At 45.0% G+C, this 18,233-nt stretch overlaps 1 protein-coding gene across 2 annotated transcripts; it reads left to right on the forward strand.

Annotated features, from left to right (window-relative positions):
- Positions 1 to 7,701: 7,701 nt before the first annotated feature.
- SLC30A1 (solute carrier family 30 member 1) lies at positions 7,702 to 15,668 on the forward strand. Of its 2 annotated transcripts, XM_047753076.1 has the most exons (3): positions 7,702 to 8,949; positions 9,964 to 10,002; positions 10,885 to 15,668. In XM_047753076.1, the coding sequence occupies exons 1-3, from the start codon at positions 8,328 to 8,330 to the stop codon at positions 11,787 to 11,789; spliced, it is 1,566 nt and encodes a 521-aa protein (XP_047609032.1). In that variant the 5' UTR covers positions 7,702 to 8,327; the 3' UTR covers positions 11,790 to 15,668. The 2 variants fall into 2 exon arrangements, with proteins under 2 accessions (XP_047609032.1, XP_047609033.1); XM_047753077.1 differs by lacking the exon at positions 9,964 to 10,002 and having other exon boundaries at positions 7,707 to 8,949.
- Positions 15,669 to 18,233: the final 2,565 nt, after the last annotated feature.

Here is an 18,233-nt window from a genome sequence, read left to right on the forward strand (position 1 = left end):
GGAATATGGCAGATGAATATAAAATAAAAAGTAAAATCAAAACATTTTCAAGTTTGGGAATATCTTAACTCTATGGAGTAGCCTCCTTCCATGTTGGAAACAAAAAGGCCCTGGAGTTGCCACTATGGCTCAGTGGGTTAAGAATCCGAATGCAGGAGTTCCTGTTGCGGCGCAGCAGAAATGAACCCGACTAGGAACCACGAGGTTGCAGGTTTGATCCTCCATCAGTGGGTTAAGGATCCGGCGCTGCTGTGAGCTGTAGTGTGGGTTGCAGACGCAGCTCGGATTTGGCATTGCTGTGGCTGTGGTGTAGGCTGGTGGCTACAGCTCTGATTCAACCCCTAGCCTGGGAACCTCCATATGCCGCAGGTGCAGCCCTAAAAAAAGGAAAGAAAAAAAAAAGAATCTGAATGCAGCCACTCAAGTCCCTGCGGAGGTGTAGGTTCGATCTCCAGTCCAGCATAGTGGGTTTGAGGACCAGGCATTGCTGTAGCTGCAGTTTGGTCACAGTTGTGGCTTGTGTTCAATCCATATGCCATGGGTGCAGCCATAAAATTAAAAAAAAATTTTTTTAAGCTTCTAATATTTTGGTTCTCAAAGTGTGGCCTGGTAAACACCAACACTGGCAGCCCCCAGGAGCCTGCCGGAAATGCAGAAGGTCAGCTTCCGCCACCATCCTTACTGAATCGGTATCTGTATTCTGAGTCACTCCAGGTCAGGGGTCAGTCTTTTCACTAATGTTAGCCCTTTAGAAGGCCTCCCAGCTGTTCAAGAAATGGACAGTTAGAGGTGGATAAAAGCAGGAGGCAAAGCAGTGAGTAATTCGCACTACAGAGTCATGTGTGACCAGGACCCAGTTTTGGAATGTACCACTAGAGAATCAGATTTGGAGTGACCTGTTAAAGAGGTGTCACTCACAAGTAGGCCACCTCCCCTTAGTCCTTATAGTAATTACACATTAATAAGAAAATCATAGAACCGGAGACCTTCAGAACTGAGATGAACCAGGGAGTTCCCTTGGTGGCTCAGCAGTTAACAAACCCAACTCGGCTCCATGAGGATGTGGGTTCAATCCTTGGCCTCGCTCAGTGCATTAAGGAGCCTGTGCTGCTGTGGCTGTGGTGTAGGCTGGCAGCCATAGTTCCAATTTGACCCCTAGCCCGGGAACTTCCATATGCCACAAGTGTGGCCCTAAAAAGACCAAAAAAAAAAAAAAAAAAGATGAACCATAGAATATGTAGTAGTCAGTGCATGTGAGAACTCGAGCCTCAGACTGAGTGTGTTTCTCTCAAGTTTGGGTCTGAAGTTAAAAACCAGCATGTTGCTGGTGCAATTAGGGCCTCACAAGCAGTGGGACCTTGAGCAAATTTCTCTATTTCTTGGAGTGTCAGCCCATCATCTGTCAAGTCAGCCCTGCAAACTTCATTGGGTCATCATGCACCTAAAGAAGGGCTGTGGAAATGCTTTGAAAACACATGAGAACCCAGAAGGTTGCTGTGGCAGGTTGCAAGGGTGGGTCCTTGTTTCATTCAATTAATTGCATCTTGTGTGAGGTCATATTACAGCAAAAGGGTGGTAGCCTGCTTGGAGTACAGGAAAAGGTGAGCTAATGAATACGAATGTGTGACAGTGTTTTCTACACCGTCTAGAAGAAGAGAGTCCTCGGATTCTCATGTTTCAGTGTAGACAGGGAACCAAGGATGTTCAATAGGCTCTGTTGAATGAATGCACAAACTACTAAGCTGAGAATGGTAATTCAGCAACATTCATTCATGCATTCATTCAACACACACTGAGTCAGGGGGGCTGGCGATAGATACAATAATGAACAAAAGCACATGTTGCCCTTGCTCAGGTGGAGCTTACAAACCAAGCAAATACTCAACTGGATACATACAAATTGCCTCCTTGTTCTGTGTCACAAAAGATCAGGGCAAGAACTGGAGAGAACTTGACCTGGGCAGAGGGGTCAGAGAGCCTTCCTGAGGAACTGTCCCTTAAGCTAAGAGCCGAAGGATGAGCAAGAACTCAGGTGGGAAAGAGGGGAGTGAAAGGGGGTCCCACGCAGAGGCAACAGCGTGTGCACAGGCATTTGGGCAGGAGGGAGCACCCAGAGGCACAGTGGTGGGAAAGGCCAGGCCTGTTAGGTTGAGTGATGGGATGAGGCTGGGGAGGTCAGCCAGGGCCAGACCATGCCCAGCCTGGTGACCTGGGGTCTGGCTCGTCTCCCAAAGGGAGCCACTGAGGAACTGCTGCTGTGATGGAGTTGGTAGCGGTGGCAGTGAAGGCTGTGTGATTTGTAAGGATGGGATGTGGGGTTTGAAAGGATCCCTCTGGCAGCAAAACGGAGTGTAACTCAGGGACAAGAGGGCCGAGTGTATGGTGCAGAGACACCAGGAGACTTTCACAGCCCAGACGAGAGCAGACATGCTCCCCACCAAGGAAGCGCCAACTCCCCCAGCCTAGTTCTCTCTCCCCACGCAGCTCTGCTTTCCAGAGGTGCTGCCCACAAGAGGGAGGCGGGCTCTGTGCCATGAGCTTCTCCCCTCTAGACAGAGAAACTGAACAAACTGGAGATTCTGGCCAGAAAATTAGTCCCTTCTGAGTCCATGTCAATCTGTTCCCCCAGGTAAAATGATAACAATGTGATTTCTGAATCTGCAAGTTAAAAATTCAGCCCAGTGGAGTTCCCTTTGTGGCTCAGTGGAAATGAATCTGACTAGCATCCATGAGGACGCAGGTTCAATCCCTGGCCTTGCTCAGTGGCTTATGGATCCGGCGTTGCCTTGAGCTGTGTTGTAGTTCTCAGACATGGCTCCGATCTGGCAGGGCTGTGGCTGTGGTGTAGGCCGGTGGCTACAGTTCAGATTCAACCCCTACCATGGGAACCTCCATATGCCATGGGTGCGGCCCTAAAAAGACCAAAAAAACCCCCCCAAAAAAACCAAACAAAAAACATAAAACAAAATTCAGTCCTGGGTTCACAGTGACACCAAGAACAGGTAACCTGAAACCTCCCCCTCCGCCCCCCCCCACCCCGACCCCCAGACTATCCAGTAGGCAGTACCATCTCTTTAGTCACATCTTAACTCCAGTAAAGAGGCCAGGTCTTAGACCCCCCTCATTAAAAAGAAGTGAGAAGTGAGGCCTAGAGATGTTTTTTTTTTTTTGGTCTTTCTTTTTGGTCTTTTTTGCTATTTCTTTGGGCCACTCCCGAGGCATATGGAGGTTCCCAGGCTAGGGGTCCAATCGGAGCTGTAGCTGCCGGCCTACGCCAGAGCCACAGCAACACGGGATCCAAGCTGCGTCTGCAACCTACACCACAGCTCACCGCAACGCCGGATCGTTAACCCACTGAGCAAGGGCAGGGACTGAACCTGCAACCTCATGGATACTAGTCGGATTCGTTAACCACTGCGCCACGACGGGAACTCCCCTAGAGAGTTTTAATAATTCCTCCAACGTTAGTAATTTTTAAGGACCAGTTCCCTGAAATTTCTAAAACTCATTAGGTGTGTAATACTGTCAAAATACTCTACTGGGCAACATCATCTTTATCGACAAGGAATGGAGAGAATTACAGAAACATAAAAATTAAATTTTATTTTTTTAAACTTCCATACTTTAATGCTCCGATCCTAGAGTAGAAGGGCTGAAGAAAGAGTGAGCATTCAGCTTAAATCTTAAAACTGCACCTTCCACAATTTCTGGTATTAAACAACACTGAACCCCAGAAATTCACAAATGCTTCTACTGAGCCTTTCTGTATAGGGGTCAGGGCCTTTATTTCTAGATTTAACTTCCAGGTGTGACTGGAGATCTTAGATCTAGTTTTCAGTCTCTACAAAAAATGAGTTTTCCTTTGCTAGTCACTCTCACCTGCCATTCCTTTTTTTTTTTTAATGTCTTTTTAGAGCTGTACCAGCGGCATATGGAGGTTCCCAGACTAGGGGTCTAATTGGAGCTACAGCTGCCGGCCTACACCACAGCCACAGCCATGCAGGATCCGAGCTGCATCTTTGACCTACACCACAGCTCAGGGCAATGCTGGATCTTTAAGCCACTGAGCGAGGCCAGGGATCGAACCTGCATGCTCATGGTTCCTAGTCAGGTTTGTTAACTACTGAGCCACGAAGGGAACTCCCCTCATCATTTTTGCTTTAAGACTGAATATTAGATGGGATTTGCCATCAACCAAAGTCAAATGTAATCTGGTTTTTCACACGGTTTTCTTCTTCTATCTGTCCATGGTATGGCTTCATACAGTCATGATTTTTGATAACCAAGATTCAGAGGTGTGTCTGTGTTTAGTGAGGTTTTTTGTTGTTGTTTTGTTTTTTAAACAAGAATCCTTTAAATCCTACACTTTGGGTTGATAACGTGCAGGCCAGCTCCTTGAGCTAGGAAGCTCCAGGTTGGAACTTGGCATTGAAAGAGCATGGAGAGGCCTTACAGGGTTTTGAAATTACGAAGTTTGTGTTAAACGTTTGACTTTCACTCATATTGGCAGTCTCTTTCCAAAGGGAGCATTATTCTCTCATCTTTAAAGTATGCTGAGTTTAGTCGTTTGGATGCAAGCAAATTACCAGGAGAATTCTCAAGAATCAGGAAGAAAAAGCCAAGCCATCTTACTCAACCTGGAGTCACAACCTCCAGGAGTGTTGGTGAATAATGGCACGGTTTCCCTGCAGTGTAACTCACTCCTGGTGTGTTAACACTATGCTAAGATAACCAGCTGAAAAAGGACAAATTTGAGTCAAACTGCTAATAAAGCATTTTGACTACATAATGCTACAGGGAAGGAAAGTTTATTTGTTTGAAATGTTTTCCTGTTATGTGGATGATATTACTCTTTCTGGAGTGCATGATCATAACTTTTTCCAGCCTGGAAAATGTACCTCTGACACCCCTCCCTGCTTCTAGATTTTAAGAGTATAAAGCACATTGTCTGGGAAGTGGCTTACAAGAGGGGGAAAAAAAAAGCCTCACAAGGTAGCTTCTCCTAAGTGACTACTGTGTTGAACTGAACCTAAAAGCCTGTTTTTATATGGGGTCTAAGTATCTCCCAATTCAGTCTGCTCCGTGATGGAAAGAATTGCCCCCCTGCTTGCTCTGTATCTTGCCCTCCACATCTCCTTACTGACTCCTCTCTGAGCATTAAATTCTCACACTTGGAGGAATCTATTTTTTAAATAAAGGGACACTGCAGTCCCCAATAGGAGACTAAATGCTCTTCCAACTGCCTCCTGGCCATTTCCATAGGCTATCTCGACCCATAAGTGGCTCCCCGATTTCTATATAGGAGGAGCTGATTAGACAGATTGAAGCAGTGGTTACACACATGACTGCATAAAGGTCAACTGTCCATACCAGAGGAGAGGAGATTATGAAAGTTCCCAATCTCATCTCCCCACTCCTTAGCACCACCACCATCCAGACTTCACTTCAAATTCAGCACAGTGGAGTTCCCATTGTGGCTCAGCAATTAATGAATGTGACTAGCATCCATGAGGATGCAGGTTTGATCCTTGGCCTCGCTCAGTGGGTTAAAGGATCCGGGGTTGCCAAGAGCTGTGGTGTAGGTTGCAGCGTCAGCTCAGATCCTGCGTTGCTGTGGCTGTGGTGTAGGCCAGCAGCTGTAGCTCTGATTCAACCCCTACCCTGGGAACTTCCATATGCCGAGGGTGTGGCCCTAAAAAGCAAAACAAAACCCAAAACAACCGAACACCAATACAGTAAATTTAGCAGATTAAAAACAGACGGGGAGTTCCCGTCATGGCGCAGTGGTTAACGAATCCGACTAGGAACCATGAGGTTGCGGGTTCGGTCCCTGCCCTTGCTCAGTGGGTTAACGATCCGGCGTTGCCGTGAGCTGTGGTGTAGGTTGCAGATGCGGCTCGGATCCCGCGTTGCTGTGGCTCTGGCGTAGGCCGGTGGCTACAGCTCCGATTGGATCCCTAGCCTGGGAACCTCCATATGCCGAGGGAGCGGCCCAAGAAATAGCAACAACAACAACAACAAAAAGACAAAAGACAAAAAAAAAAAAAAAAACCAGACGGTTTCCCCCCTTAAAATCAACTCCCTGCCCCCTCCTCCCAACTTCCTCATCTTTTAAAGCAGTATCTTCCTTGTCAGGTTAAAAACTATCTTTGTTAAATTCCCCTCATCATCTTTCACTCTCCCAAGACCCAATTAATCATCAAATCCTATCAATTCTTCCTTTATAACCTCTCAGAAATCGCCCCCCAGTTCTTTTCTATTCAGCAGCACAGAAAGAGATAAGGATCTGGTTCTCTGGTCGGGGGCGGGGGAGATGAGAAACATCATACACACGTGAAAAACTTTTTATAGAAATAAGAAATATTTTGTAAATGGGGTGGGGGGGGCGGCAAATAAGCCTTATATACAGACCCTGACACTGCCTTTGTCTCACAGCAATCCAGAGCAGTTGGAGGGCCTTCCTGCTGTCCAGGGGCTGTGGTGAGCCCATTGAGAGTCCCCTTCAGGCCACTCTGACTCAAGCCACCCCTCCGTAAATGAAGCAGCAAGCCTTCCCTTTCAAATCAGCTTAATCTCCACCCAGAGCACAGCACATATGTAACCAATCTCAACTAGTGTTGACACCATTTAATAGGGATATTTCATCATAATTTAAAATTTTTATATGTTTATATTTTACCTCCACCTGGACAGAAGCTCATTCTTCTGTATTCTTACTGCCCCTCCCTTTCCCCATAGCAACCAACACGGGGTTCTGCTGTTTGTAGTCTCTAAATAAAATGTTCGTTAAATCATAGAGTCTTAGAATTTGAGAGTCGGGAGGAATCGTAAGAATTTCTCTTGACCAATCCTTTACTTGATGAAGAAACAGGTCGAGAGAGATGAGTTGACTTGCTCAAAGCCAGACAGCTGGCTAGTGGCAAAGCGAGGGCCAGAACCCAGGTTTCTCCTGCTTTAAGTCTGTACCTAAGTGGCCCTTAGATAATCAGTGACAGAAATATAGGGCTTCACACAAGGTCTCCTGGGGATGGTGGTGATGCGGGTGCTTTGCTTTATTGAAACATTTACAAAGATTCCCTTCATCCCCTCGCAGGACCGCCTCGGACTAACTCCTCAGCTGGGTGTGGAGCGGAGTCACAAGTTGCGTGCTGCCCTTGCTTTCGAGTCTGTCGGCCTAATCTCGGGGCTTTTTGACAGGAGGGCCCACCCGAGGGCCCCGCACACAGGGGCTCCCCCTTTCGGCCCTTCCCAGGCTGCCGCCTGTCACACGGCGGCCGCGCGGCCCGCCCCACGTGGACCCGGCTCGGAGATCAAAGTCTGTTTGCTGCCGGACCCCGTAGGTGTGCTGGGAGCTGCGAGAACCCGCAGCGCCAGAGCAAGAGCCCCGCCGCGCCGGGAGGACCCCGTCTGCCCCGCCCCGCCCCTCCCCCTCCTGCTGCACGCGGCCCGCGCCCCCCACCCTCCCCCACGACGCCAGGCGCTGCACCCGGCCGCGGCCCCCGGCCCACGCCCGGCTCCCGAAGGGAAAGGCCCCGCCCCTATCTGTTAGAGCCGCGACACCGCCCCCTCCCGCCCCGCTGGGCTCCATCCAATAGTCAGCGCGGATAGGCGGGGCGCGGCGGCTGTCGTGAGGAGGTCCTGGCCAATGGGGAAGCATACCGGGCCTGGTGGGCGGGGCGGCGAGGCCTTGTCACGCTCGGGTCCGTGTGAAAACGGGGGTTCCGAGTGCAAAGCAAAGTTTTTTTGTAAACCGTCTGCAAAGGCGGGGGGGCGAAGAAGGCGCCCGACACCGGGCCGAGTGCAGCTGCGGTTGCTGCCGCCTCTTCAGCTCTTCAGGCGTCGGCTCCTCGGTCCGAGCCACACCGGAGGGAGACCTGAGAGAGGGAGACCTGCGCGGAGAGCCGGCAGATGCTTGGAGTCTTCACAGCGCAGAGCTGCCCGTCGCCCGCCCGCTCCTGCTCCGGCTCTTGGTCCACCGGCTCCAGGAGCCCCAGTTCCCCACCTCCGCCGCCCCGCCGTGGGTGTGGGGGCTGCTGGGGCTGAGCCGGGCCTCCGCGCCGGCTCCGAGGACAGACGCCTGAGGAGCTGCGCGCCACCGGCCCGCCGGGGACGCCCGCAGGCGCGGGGGCGCGGCGGCTTGACCCCGGGCTCGCCCCTGTCCGGCGGCGGAGGCCCCACCGCAGGCTCCCGAGCGGCCGGGCTCCGGCGGTGAGAGCCCGGCGGCGCCCTTCCTCCTCCGTTGCCGGGCCGCCGGCCCTCGGCGCCTCGCCGCCGCCGCCGCCTCACGAGTGTCCGGGCCGCGCTCGGCGGGCCCCTAAGCCGCAGCCATGGGGTGCTGGGGTCGGAACCGGGGCCGGCTGCTCTGCATGCTGTTACTGACCTTCATGTTCATGGTCCTGGAGGTGGTGGTGAGCCGGGTGACCTCGTCGCTGGCGATGCTCTCGGACTCCTTCCACATGCTGTCGGACGTGCTGGCGCTGGTGGTGGCGCTGGTGGCCGAGCGCTTCGCCCGGCGGACCCACGCCACCCAGAAGAACACGTTCGGCTGGATCCGGGCCGAAGTGATGGGGGCTCTGGTGAACGCCATCTTCCTGACCGGCCTCTGCTTCGCCATCCTGCTGGAGGCCATCGAGCGCTTCATCGAGCCGCACGAGATGCAGCAGCCGCTGGTGGTCCTCGGGGTCGGAGTGGCGGGGCTGGTGGTCAACGTGCTGGGGCTCTGCCTCTTCCACCATCACAGCGGCTTCGGCAACGACTCCGGCCACGGCCACTCGCACGGGGGGCACGGCCACGGCCACGGCTTCCCCAAGGGGGGCCGCGGCAAGAGCAGCCGCGCCGGCGGTAGCGACAGCAACGCGGCCCCAGGGGAGCAGGGAACCGACCAGGAGGAGACCAACATCCTGGTGGCCAAGAGCAGCAACTCCAACGGGCTGAAATTGGACCGGACAGGTGAGGTGGTCGCCGCCGCAGGTGGTTGGCCCTGGGGAGCCCAGACCCCGGGTGGCCCCGGGCGGGGTGGCCCGCACGCCCCCTGGTGCCCAGCGGACCGCGCCGCGCCGCACCGCCGCCTCGCCGCTCCTTCCCGGTCCCGCGCCCGCCCAGAAGGCGCGGAAACAGGTTTCCCCCTTTCAGCCTGGTGTCATGAGCCCGCGAACGCTTCGGGGGTTGGGCGGGGGGGTGTAGACGAGGCTTCGCGGCTGTGAGAGCAGACAAAGGTCAGGGGTGACCGTCAGCCCCCTGCAGTCCGCACCCCACACTTGGCTGTCTTCTCAGGCTGCCGTTTTAAGAGATTGTCTGATTTGGGCGTTAGCAGGATCCAAACTGCTTCCTAATTCAATTTCTTGACCCTGTCGGCCAACGGAGAGAATCCCCCGCTGGTCCTTAGTTGTTGGCTGTTTGGGACCTTGCTCTGCCCAAGTAGTTCTGAGGCCCTTCCAACAAGTTTCTTGATGTATCCCGAGCCAACTATCTAGCGATTGACTTGCCTGAGTTCAAAACCCTGGTTCAAGGTTCTTCTTATGGACAGCCGTGTATGTTTCAGGTAATTTTCTAAAATCTAAACCAAACCCTGAAAATCTTAGACTTCGGACCTGTCTGGGCATGTTTAACATTTCACTTAGGAATTTCCATAATCATAGGAAGATAAGTGATGGTAATTCAGCTTATATTTTTAATGGACAGTTTTCATTCTAAACCGTAAGTGCTTTTGAAGGAAATCTGGGAAATGGGCATTGAAGGTGACAGAAAAAGGAATCGATCTAATACCTGACTACCCAAGCCCAGTGATATTAACAACTTGTGTATTTCCTTCTAGATTTTTTCCATATATATTTATTCACTTAGTTTTATGCTACATAGACAGCTTTCCTTTATCCAAGATGCAGGATGTTATGTTAATGAAATTCAGGTTGTACTTTGAAGAGGTTTCGTAAACAACTGCATATCCTCTCACTCCCACTCTAGTCTGCAAGGTGTCATTCCAAAGAAAATTAAGCTGCTCTGGTGTGTATAATTCTTTTAAAGGATCATTATGTTTGATTTAGGAAGTAGTAATGATAATGATAGTTCCAACTTTTCCTTAAGTCTCTGTGATTGTTGATAGGTTTATATTGTTGATGTGTCAGTTTCTAAACCCATTCCATTAAGAGACTCATTTATATAAATGATAAAAATGTAAAAGTTGGAGTTCCCGTCGTGGCGCAGTGGTTAACGAATCCGACTAGGAACCATGAGGTTGCGGGTTCGGTCCCTGTCCTTGCTCAGTGGGTTAACGATCCGGCGTTGCGGTGAGCCGTGGTGTAGGTTGCAGACTCGGCTCAGATCCCGCGTTGCTGTGGCTCTGGTGTAGGCCGGTGGCTACAGCTCCGATTCAACCCCTAGCCTGGGAACCTCCATATGCCGAGGGAGCGGCCCAAGAAATAGCAACAACAGCAACAAAAAGACCAAAAAAAAAATGTAAAAGTTAACACCTTAATGACAAAAGATGGCTAAAGAACTGTGTCAAATTAGCCATTTGCATTAGACTTATCCATAGTTGCATTTAATTTGGAGTGATAGTGTCCAGTTTAGTTTTCCTTTTGGTATATGCCAAAAAGCACACACACACATACAGAAAAGATGAACCTTTGTTTTTGAAGTGGTAGTGTTGGACAGTGAGTGGCTAGGAGTGTTGGGGAAGCAATATCATCTTAATGACTTAATTTAGCCTGGCCATTCTGTCCTGGCTTGTTCCCAGTATGTCAGTTTATATTAGATTCCTGAGCACATTTTTAAATTATGTTTTGTGAAAAATGTTCACTTCCATTTCTTAAATGGAATTAGGCAAGAATGTTTATGTAAACATTTTAGATGTGTGTTTGATACGGAATCTTTATTTCTTTGTAGATCCAGAAAAGTCCAGAAGTGATGCAGTGGAAGTACAAGTGAATGGGAATCTTATCAGAGAACCGGACCAGGTGGAATTGGAAGATGATGATGATAAGGCTGGACAACTTAACATGCGTGGAGTTTTTCTGCATGTCTTTGGAGATGCTTTGGGTTCCGTGATTGTAGTAGTAAATGCCTTAGTCTTTTACTTTTCTTGGAAAGGTTGTCCTGAGGGGGAGATGTGTGTGAATCCATGTGTTCCTGACCCCTGCAAAGCATTTGTAGAATTAATTAATAGTACTCATGCAACAGTTTATGAGGCTGGTCCTTGCTGGGTGCTATATTTAGATCCAACTCTTTGTATTGTAATGGTTTGTATACTTCTTTACACAACTTATCCATTACTTAAGGAGTCTGCTCTTATTCTTCTCCAAACTGTTCCCAAACAAATTGATATCAAAAATTTGATAAAAGAACTTCGAGATGTTGAAGGAGTTGAGGAAGTTCATGAATTACATGTTTGGCAACTTGCTGGAAGCAGAATCATTGCCACTGCTCACATAAAATGTGAAGACCCGACATCGTACATGCAGGTGGCTAAGATCATTAAGGACGTTTTCCATAATCACGGAATTCACGCTACCACCATTCAACCTGAATTTGCTAGCGTAGGCTCTAAGTCAAGTGTAGTCCCTTGTGAACTTGCCTGCAGAACTCAGTGTGCTTTGAAGCAATGTTGTGGGACACGGCCACAAGCCCAATCTGGAAAGGATGCAGAAAAGGCCCCGGCAGTTAGCATTTCTTGTTTAGAACTTAGTGACAATCTAGAGAAGAAGCCCAGGAGGACTAAAGTTGAAAACATCCCTGCTGTTGTGATAGAGATTAAAAAAATGCCAAACAAACAACCTGAATCATCTTTATGAGTCTCGAAAAAGATGTGATATTTGACTTTTGCTTTAAACTGCAAGAGGAAAAAGACTCCATTGAAACTCTATGTTTGCCAAGTAGTGTAATTGAAGTCCTTGTCTGGTCACACAGTTTAATTCTATTTTTGTAAGAACATAATGGGGCTGCTTAACAGAGTTCTATATTACAACTTTGTGGTTATTAGAGCAGAGTACAGCTATGCTGTAACAGTTTTGGAAAGCCAGTTTTAACACTATGTTACATTTTTGTTTAAAGTAAGTATAAACCTTATATGACACTTGATTTCCAGTTTTTCCATGATAAAAAATTAATTAGGGGGATAAATAAATTAAAATTGTTACTGGAATTTCTCTGCTTTTCTTTTCCCCCAGTATTAGATTTTATTAGAGTTATAATTGCTAGAACTTTAAAAATCATCATCAAGTTTGTTCCCTCTGACGTTTTATATAATATTTACCTGCCTTTTGAGATCATTACATAGCATAATGGCAGCATATTTTAAGAGTGACTCATGGATATTATTAGGAAAAGTTCCTTTTGTTCTTCACATGGGGTGTTTATGATACTACAGATCAGTTACTATATCCCATATCTTATATTTCTGAGAATTCTGATAAACAGTGAGATCACTAGTGTACACATAATAGCGTATATGGGTAGTAAGAGCAGGGATGGACATTTACCAAATTAAATATAAGTTAATATTCAGACTACATTTCTAAATTATTCTGAGACTTTTAACTTTTTTTTTCTTTTTAGCAAAGCCAGTCTAAAACATGGACATGTTCACCAGCATTACTTTCTTTGAAAGGTTGGCATTAGAAACATTGAGCTGAAAGTTTACTCACAAAGTATATACAGTAAATATTTTAAGGACATTAAATTTAATAATTACATGGTAAATGAAGGCTTATTAATGGGTAGACTTTTAAATTGTGGGTTTTAGAAATAACTTGAGTTAGTCATTTCACAGTGACCAATCATGAATGGATTCAAGTGGAGCTTCTTGAGCCCAACCAGCAATGCTTGTGCTTTGACAAGAGCCATTGATTTGGGAGAGAAGAAATCTGAAGGTTAATGCAGTTTGGATATTAAATTCTCAAAAGACAAAATTAGTTAAGGCAAAGTTAATAATTGAGATTCTATAAGTCATTCTGTCTTGATATTGCTCAGATCTTCCAGTAGTGGCTTATTTTGCAAGATGCCACAGTATCTACACAGGAAATTTTTCTTGGCTATTTCAATGTTGCTATGGATTTCAAATCCATACACAATATTACTTAAAGTTATTTAAGTTATATTTTTCTTGATAGAGAGGGGTTATGCTTTGTGAAGAACCTAGTTATTGTCCTCAAAAGGATGAGTATTAATATCAGTTATCATGTATAGCTCTATTTTTCTAGAAACAAGGTATCCTGACTACTTTAGTAACTTTTATAGCTGACTACTTTGGGGATGGCTAACTTTTGGGATTTGAAATAAATAATTCATTGTTCAATGGATCTTAAGATGAAAGTGTTGGCGTTTGACAGTTCACTTTTTAAAGGGATGATCTTTTGTGGTAGATGGTGTGTTTTTTTCTAGTATAAGCCTATTGCTGGCAATGGGCCTATTTAAGAGCACCCAGTTTTTCCAATGAGAATGAGGTAATTTTAGGAACATTGTTTGTAAGTTCACTTTACTATAATGGGCCAAAACCATAACCTGCCAATTTGCAATACATCTAGATTATTTAATACTTTTATCTGATATTTTATGATTCATTTCCTCAACTGGTAGTTATTCTTAACTTGCAAAGTTTTTTTTTTAAACACTAAATTGGGGAATCTCATGAGTCAGCAAGACAAAGTGTCTGTATCATTGACATTCCTGATTTAATGCTTTAAACTACAAAACCATTTTTTTGACGTCCTCAAGAAACATTTCAGTAGTCATACAAAAGGATAACTGGTAAAATATATTACATTCAGTGAGGCTCTCTTTACAATGCTCTATTTGGTTTATTTCTTAAAGATTACATAATGCATAACACATCAACTGAATGAGGGTGTTTTAAAGTGGTATGTAAGCTTGAGACAAGGGCTTTTTTTTTTTTTTTTCTTTCCAAAAGTGCTTTGAAAGTAACAGCCTTTAGATTTCAGTTATTTCACTCTTCATAATTTTAAATAGTTCATATGTAACAAAGTGGTACCATAGGATTCTCTTTTTTCAAAGGACTTTTGTCATAGTAGTGAAATCAGTGGGCACTGACTCACCTTTTGAGTTTTAGCAGAGAATATTATTTATTTCTTTACAATGCACTTTCTAACCCATTTTTAGCTATATTAGCATTATCTTTTAAAAAATGCTTTTATATTTAAATATTGTGGGATTTAAGTGTCTTTTCCAAAATAGCTTATTCCTTCCTGAAAGAAAATGAGGGAAATACCATGCATTATTAGGAGACTTAAACCCAATATTTAAATGCTGTTTTATAACACTGCATCAGTTTTAGGAGGTGCATCTCTCCTGCTGGCTCTTTTATATTTGAGCAAGATCAGTGTATTTAGAATATGTGTTTAGAAACTTGTCTGTTGTCTCAATTTAGTGAGAAGGAGGTGCTGCATGTGCCTGAATTAAAACCAACCCAGACATTTTTCCAAGCCAAGTGCCGCCTTAGTAATGAGAGATTTAATTCTCCATTGTCAGCTTTTAGTTTATATGATTTTTTAATATGGTGTTTTTGAAGAGCACCTGCATTGTAAAACTATGGACTGGAGCCTAAAAAAAAATTTTTTTTTAATCACAAAAACTTTGCTATATGTATTTGAACATTTTAGAAAACGATGTGTTTGAATAACTAAGGAATGTAATTTGAACAGGAAAAATTACCTCTGAGCACCTTGGAAAAAGTCACAACAGGTAGAAGACTATGTTAGTATGTTTGTATCTTGTTAACATCCTCAGTTAATTTTGGATTTTTGTAAGTTTTAAGGGAAAAGGGCCTGTGGAACCTAATGTGAAGTATTTAGTAGGCTAACTGGTATTGAGTTGAAGTTTTTTTCTGTTTATAAGCAGATATCTGAATGATATGTCATTTACCTGCTGTCTTAAGATGTTCACACATACACAAATATGGAGACTATCCTACAATATAGAAATATTTATTTTAATAGAGTTTCAGTTAAGTCATAAAACAGTGTTAAAACTCTTGGGAAGGTGGAGGGGTTTTTTTGTTGTTGTTTTTTAAATTGAAACTGTCATACAGTGTTTGACCATCTGAAACGGGAATTATAATAGCACTATTTTGATGTAGTTCTACCAATACTATGTGGCAATGCTATTTAGTTTTACTAACAAGCTCTGGAGTATTTAGCAGTCATTTTCACTGGCACAAGAGCCTTTTCTATGTCATTCAGTTTAAACTTTTAAACCAAAAACTTTATGGTCCAGTGTCTTTGGCAAAAAGATGCTGAAGGGAATGTAACATACAATTAATACGTGGTTATATATAAAAAGACACAAATTGCCATGTTATGGTTCTGCCTTGAAAACAGCACAATGAAGTGTATCAGCGTATTCTGTGATTCTTTATGAAACTCTCATGTTGTGTTGTTTTTCGTCTGCCATAGGGTGTCCTTTGGGCCAAATGTGGCACAGTTAAATGCAATTATCATCTCATGAAATGTGGATAAAATGTCTTTAGTGCTGCAACATTTTACCTAACTTTTTGTATGTTTTATGACTGCGTTGTTTTCCAAAGCTGTTCCTACCTCACCATGAGGCTTTATGGATTGTTATGTATTATAAATGTTCCTTATGAGACAGACTACTGTGTTTCTTCTCATTTATTAAAAGTTAAGTAGAAAAATAAACTAATTTTAATATCTACTTCATTGTTTTGTGCATATGGCCTTCCTTCCTATGCTAAGCTGGGTTATGTAGAAGACAGTTGGGCTTCAGCCATTGTAAGGGAAATTACAGCTGGGTTAGTATAAATGTTGCTAACATGTAGGGTGGACCAGGTTACTGGACAGTGATGCGGAAGAGAACAAGTGTGGGTGAAAATTGGAGTAGAAATTGAAAGAGTAACTGAAAAGACTCAAACACTCAGAAGGATGTGAGATGTTTTGGTTAATAGGCATTAAGCTTATAAATTACGTAGTTAATGGGTTAACCTGGTTCATATGAGTTCAGGACGATCGTAAATATGCTGTCTCTCGTATAAAGAATTTCTTTAAAAACTTGTGTACTTCTTTTTGGGAGATAAAACAGCTGAAAAATCAGTTCACAATAAATAGCAGTAGATAGTTAATACAATTGATAAATGCATTCCAAAGAAGGGATAAAAATCTTTGAAGAAGGATTTGGATAGGTTAAAATTGGGAAGAGGGGTGGGGGTTGAGAGGCAAGGGGCCTGGAGGAGTATAGAGGGCTGAGGGTGGAGAGGTAAGACTGAAAGAGAAAAAAGTGAGTTGGTTGCATAGGAGTGGAGGAAATCAGTTTTAGAGTGGATAAATGAGAAAGTGGAAAAGGTATTGTACAGGCCAGATTCGTAATGGGAAGTAGAGTAAAAGGCACATCCGTTTCCTAGGTTCTTTTTTTTTTAAACTCTTTCTGCCTTTTCTAGGGCAGCACCAGCTGCACATGGAGGTTCCCAGGCTAGGGATTGAATCGGAGCTACAGCTGCCAGCCTACACCAAGGCCACAGCAACACCAGATCCGGGCCGAGTCACAGCTCAAGGCAACGCCGGATCCTTAACCTGCTGAGCAAGGCCAGGGATCGAACCCGAAATCTCATGGTTCCTAGTCGGATTCATTTCCACCGCGCCACGTCGGGAACACTCATTTACTAGGTTCTTAATGCTAAGAGCTTAAACTGGTTCCCAAATCCACCTATCCGTCCACGTGTACAGCACAGTTGTTTTTCCTTATCCTTGATTTCACTTCCTGGGGTTTCAGTTGCCTGAGCCAACTGTGGTCCAAAAATATTTAATGATTTCAGGAATAAACAATTCATAAGTTTTAAATTGCTGCCTTACTGCCTTTCTGAGTAGCATCCTGCTCCATCCTGCCTAGGGATGAGAATCATCCCTTGGTCTGGTGTATCCCAGCCATTAGTCAAGGCATAGCCATCTCATCAGATTGACTATCACAGTGCTTGTATACAAGTAGCCATTATTTTACTTAATGGTCCCAAAGCACAAGAGTAGTGATTTTGGCGAGCTGGCTATGCCAACTAGAAACTAAAGTGCTTCCTTTAAGCGAAAAGATGAAAGCCTCAAAGGAGGAAACAAAAAAAAAATATGCTGAGGTTGCTAAGGTTTTTTTTTTTTTTTTTTTGCTTTTTAGGGCCTCATGCTACATGCATGGCATATGGAAGTTCCCAGGCTAGGGATCGAATCAGAGCTACACCTCTCCGCGTTCGCCACAGCACCAGCAACATGGGATTTGAGCAGTGTCTGTGACCTACACCGCAGCTCACGGCAACACCAATCCTGAACTGGAAGTTGCTAAGATCTGTGGCAAGAACATATCTATCAGAAATTGTAAAGAGTTAGCGACAACTGCACCTCAAACTGCAAAAGTTACAGACAGTGCAAGATAAGTGCTTTGTTAAGATGGAAAAGGCACTAAGTTTGTACAATAAGACATTTTGAGAAAGGAAGAGAGACCACATTCACAGAATTTTTATTATAGCATATTTTTGTTAATTTTTATTAATTTTTATTATAGCATATTATAATTCTATTTATTATTGTTCATTTCTTCTGTGCCAAATTTATAAGTTAAACTTTATCATAGGTGTGTATGCATGTGTGTAGGAAAAATATCTATCTCTATCTATGGTTCAGTGCTACCCATGATTTCAGGCAACTACTGGGGTCTTGGAATGTCTCCACCATGGAAAAGGGGTGGGGGGTGGGGGGCTGCTGTACTATGTTGATTCCACATTCTTTTTTCATACTTTAGCATTTCTGAAATCAGAAAACATAGATGTAGTCAGTGGTGTCTTACAACTGTTGCTGGCCAAATTTTTTTTCTTATTTGGATGTATCTTAAAATGAATGGTTCAGAAAAAATTCTCAGGCAATACGGGGTCTTTCCAGAAGTATTGCCAACTTTTCCTAAAACCTTATTTTATTTACTGTGCACTGCACATCTGGATAAGAGCTGTTGCTTTTCAATTAGGTGACAATACTCTAAGAAAATCAGTGACAATATTATTTTTAAAGCAATTTCATAGACATTGGGGTGAGACAATTTATCATAGTTCAAAAGTGTCCCATGCATTGAGTTAGCAAGCACACAAGTGCCTGTAGCTCCTCCCTTTCCCCTGGCCCATCATCAACACACCCCAACTGTTTCAAATGTCGCCTAGGGAGGCACTATGGCCCTGGGCAGCCGTGAAAGACTAAGCCAGCGGGTGCTCCTCCAGCCTCCGACGGGATCCAAGCGCT

Source organism: Phacochoerus africanus, chromosome 11 (genome assembly GCF_016906955.1).
Source record: "Phacochoerus africanus isolate WHEZ1 chromosome 11, ROS_Pafr_v1, whole genome shotgun sequence".
In the NCBI taxonomy this organism is placed as follows: Eukaryota; Metazoa; Chordata; class Mammalia; order Artiodactyla; family Suidae; genus Phacochoerus; species Phacochoerus africanus.

Coding starts and splice junctions, on each gene's coding strand:
- SLC30A1 (XM_047753076.1), top strand. CDS start 8,328: ATGGGGTGCTGGGGTCGGAACCGGGGCCGGCTGCTCTGCATGCTGTTA. Junction 8,950..9,963: donor GCTGAAATTGGACCGGACAG/GTGAGGTGGTCG, acceptor CTCCCACTCTAG/TCTGCAAGGTGTCATTCCAA. Junction 10,003..10,884: donor AAGAAAATTAAGCTGCTCTG/GTGTGTATAATT, acceptor ATTTCTTTGTAG/ATCCAGAAAAGTCCAGAAGT.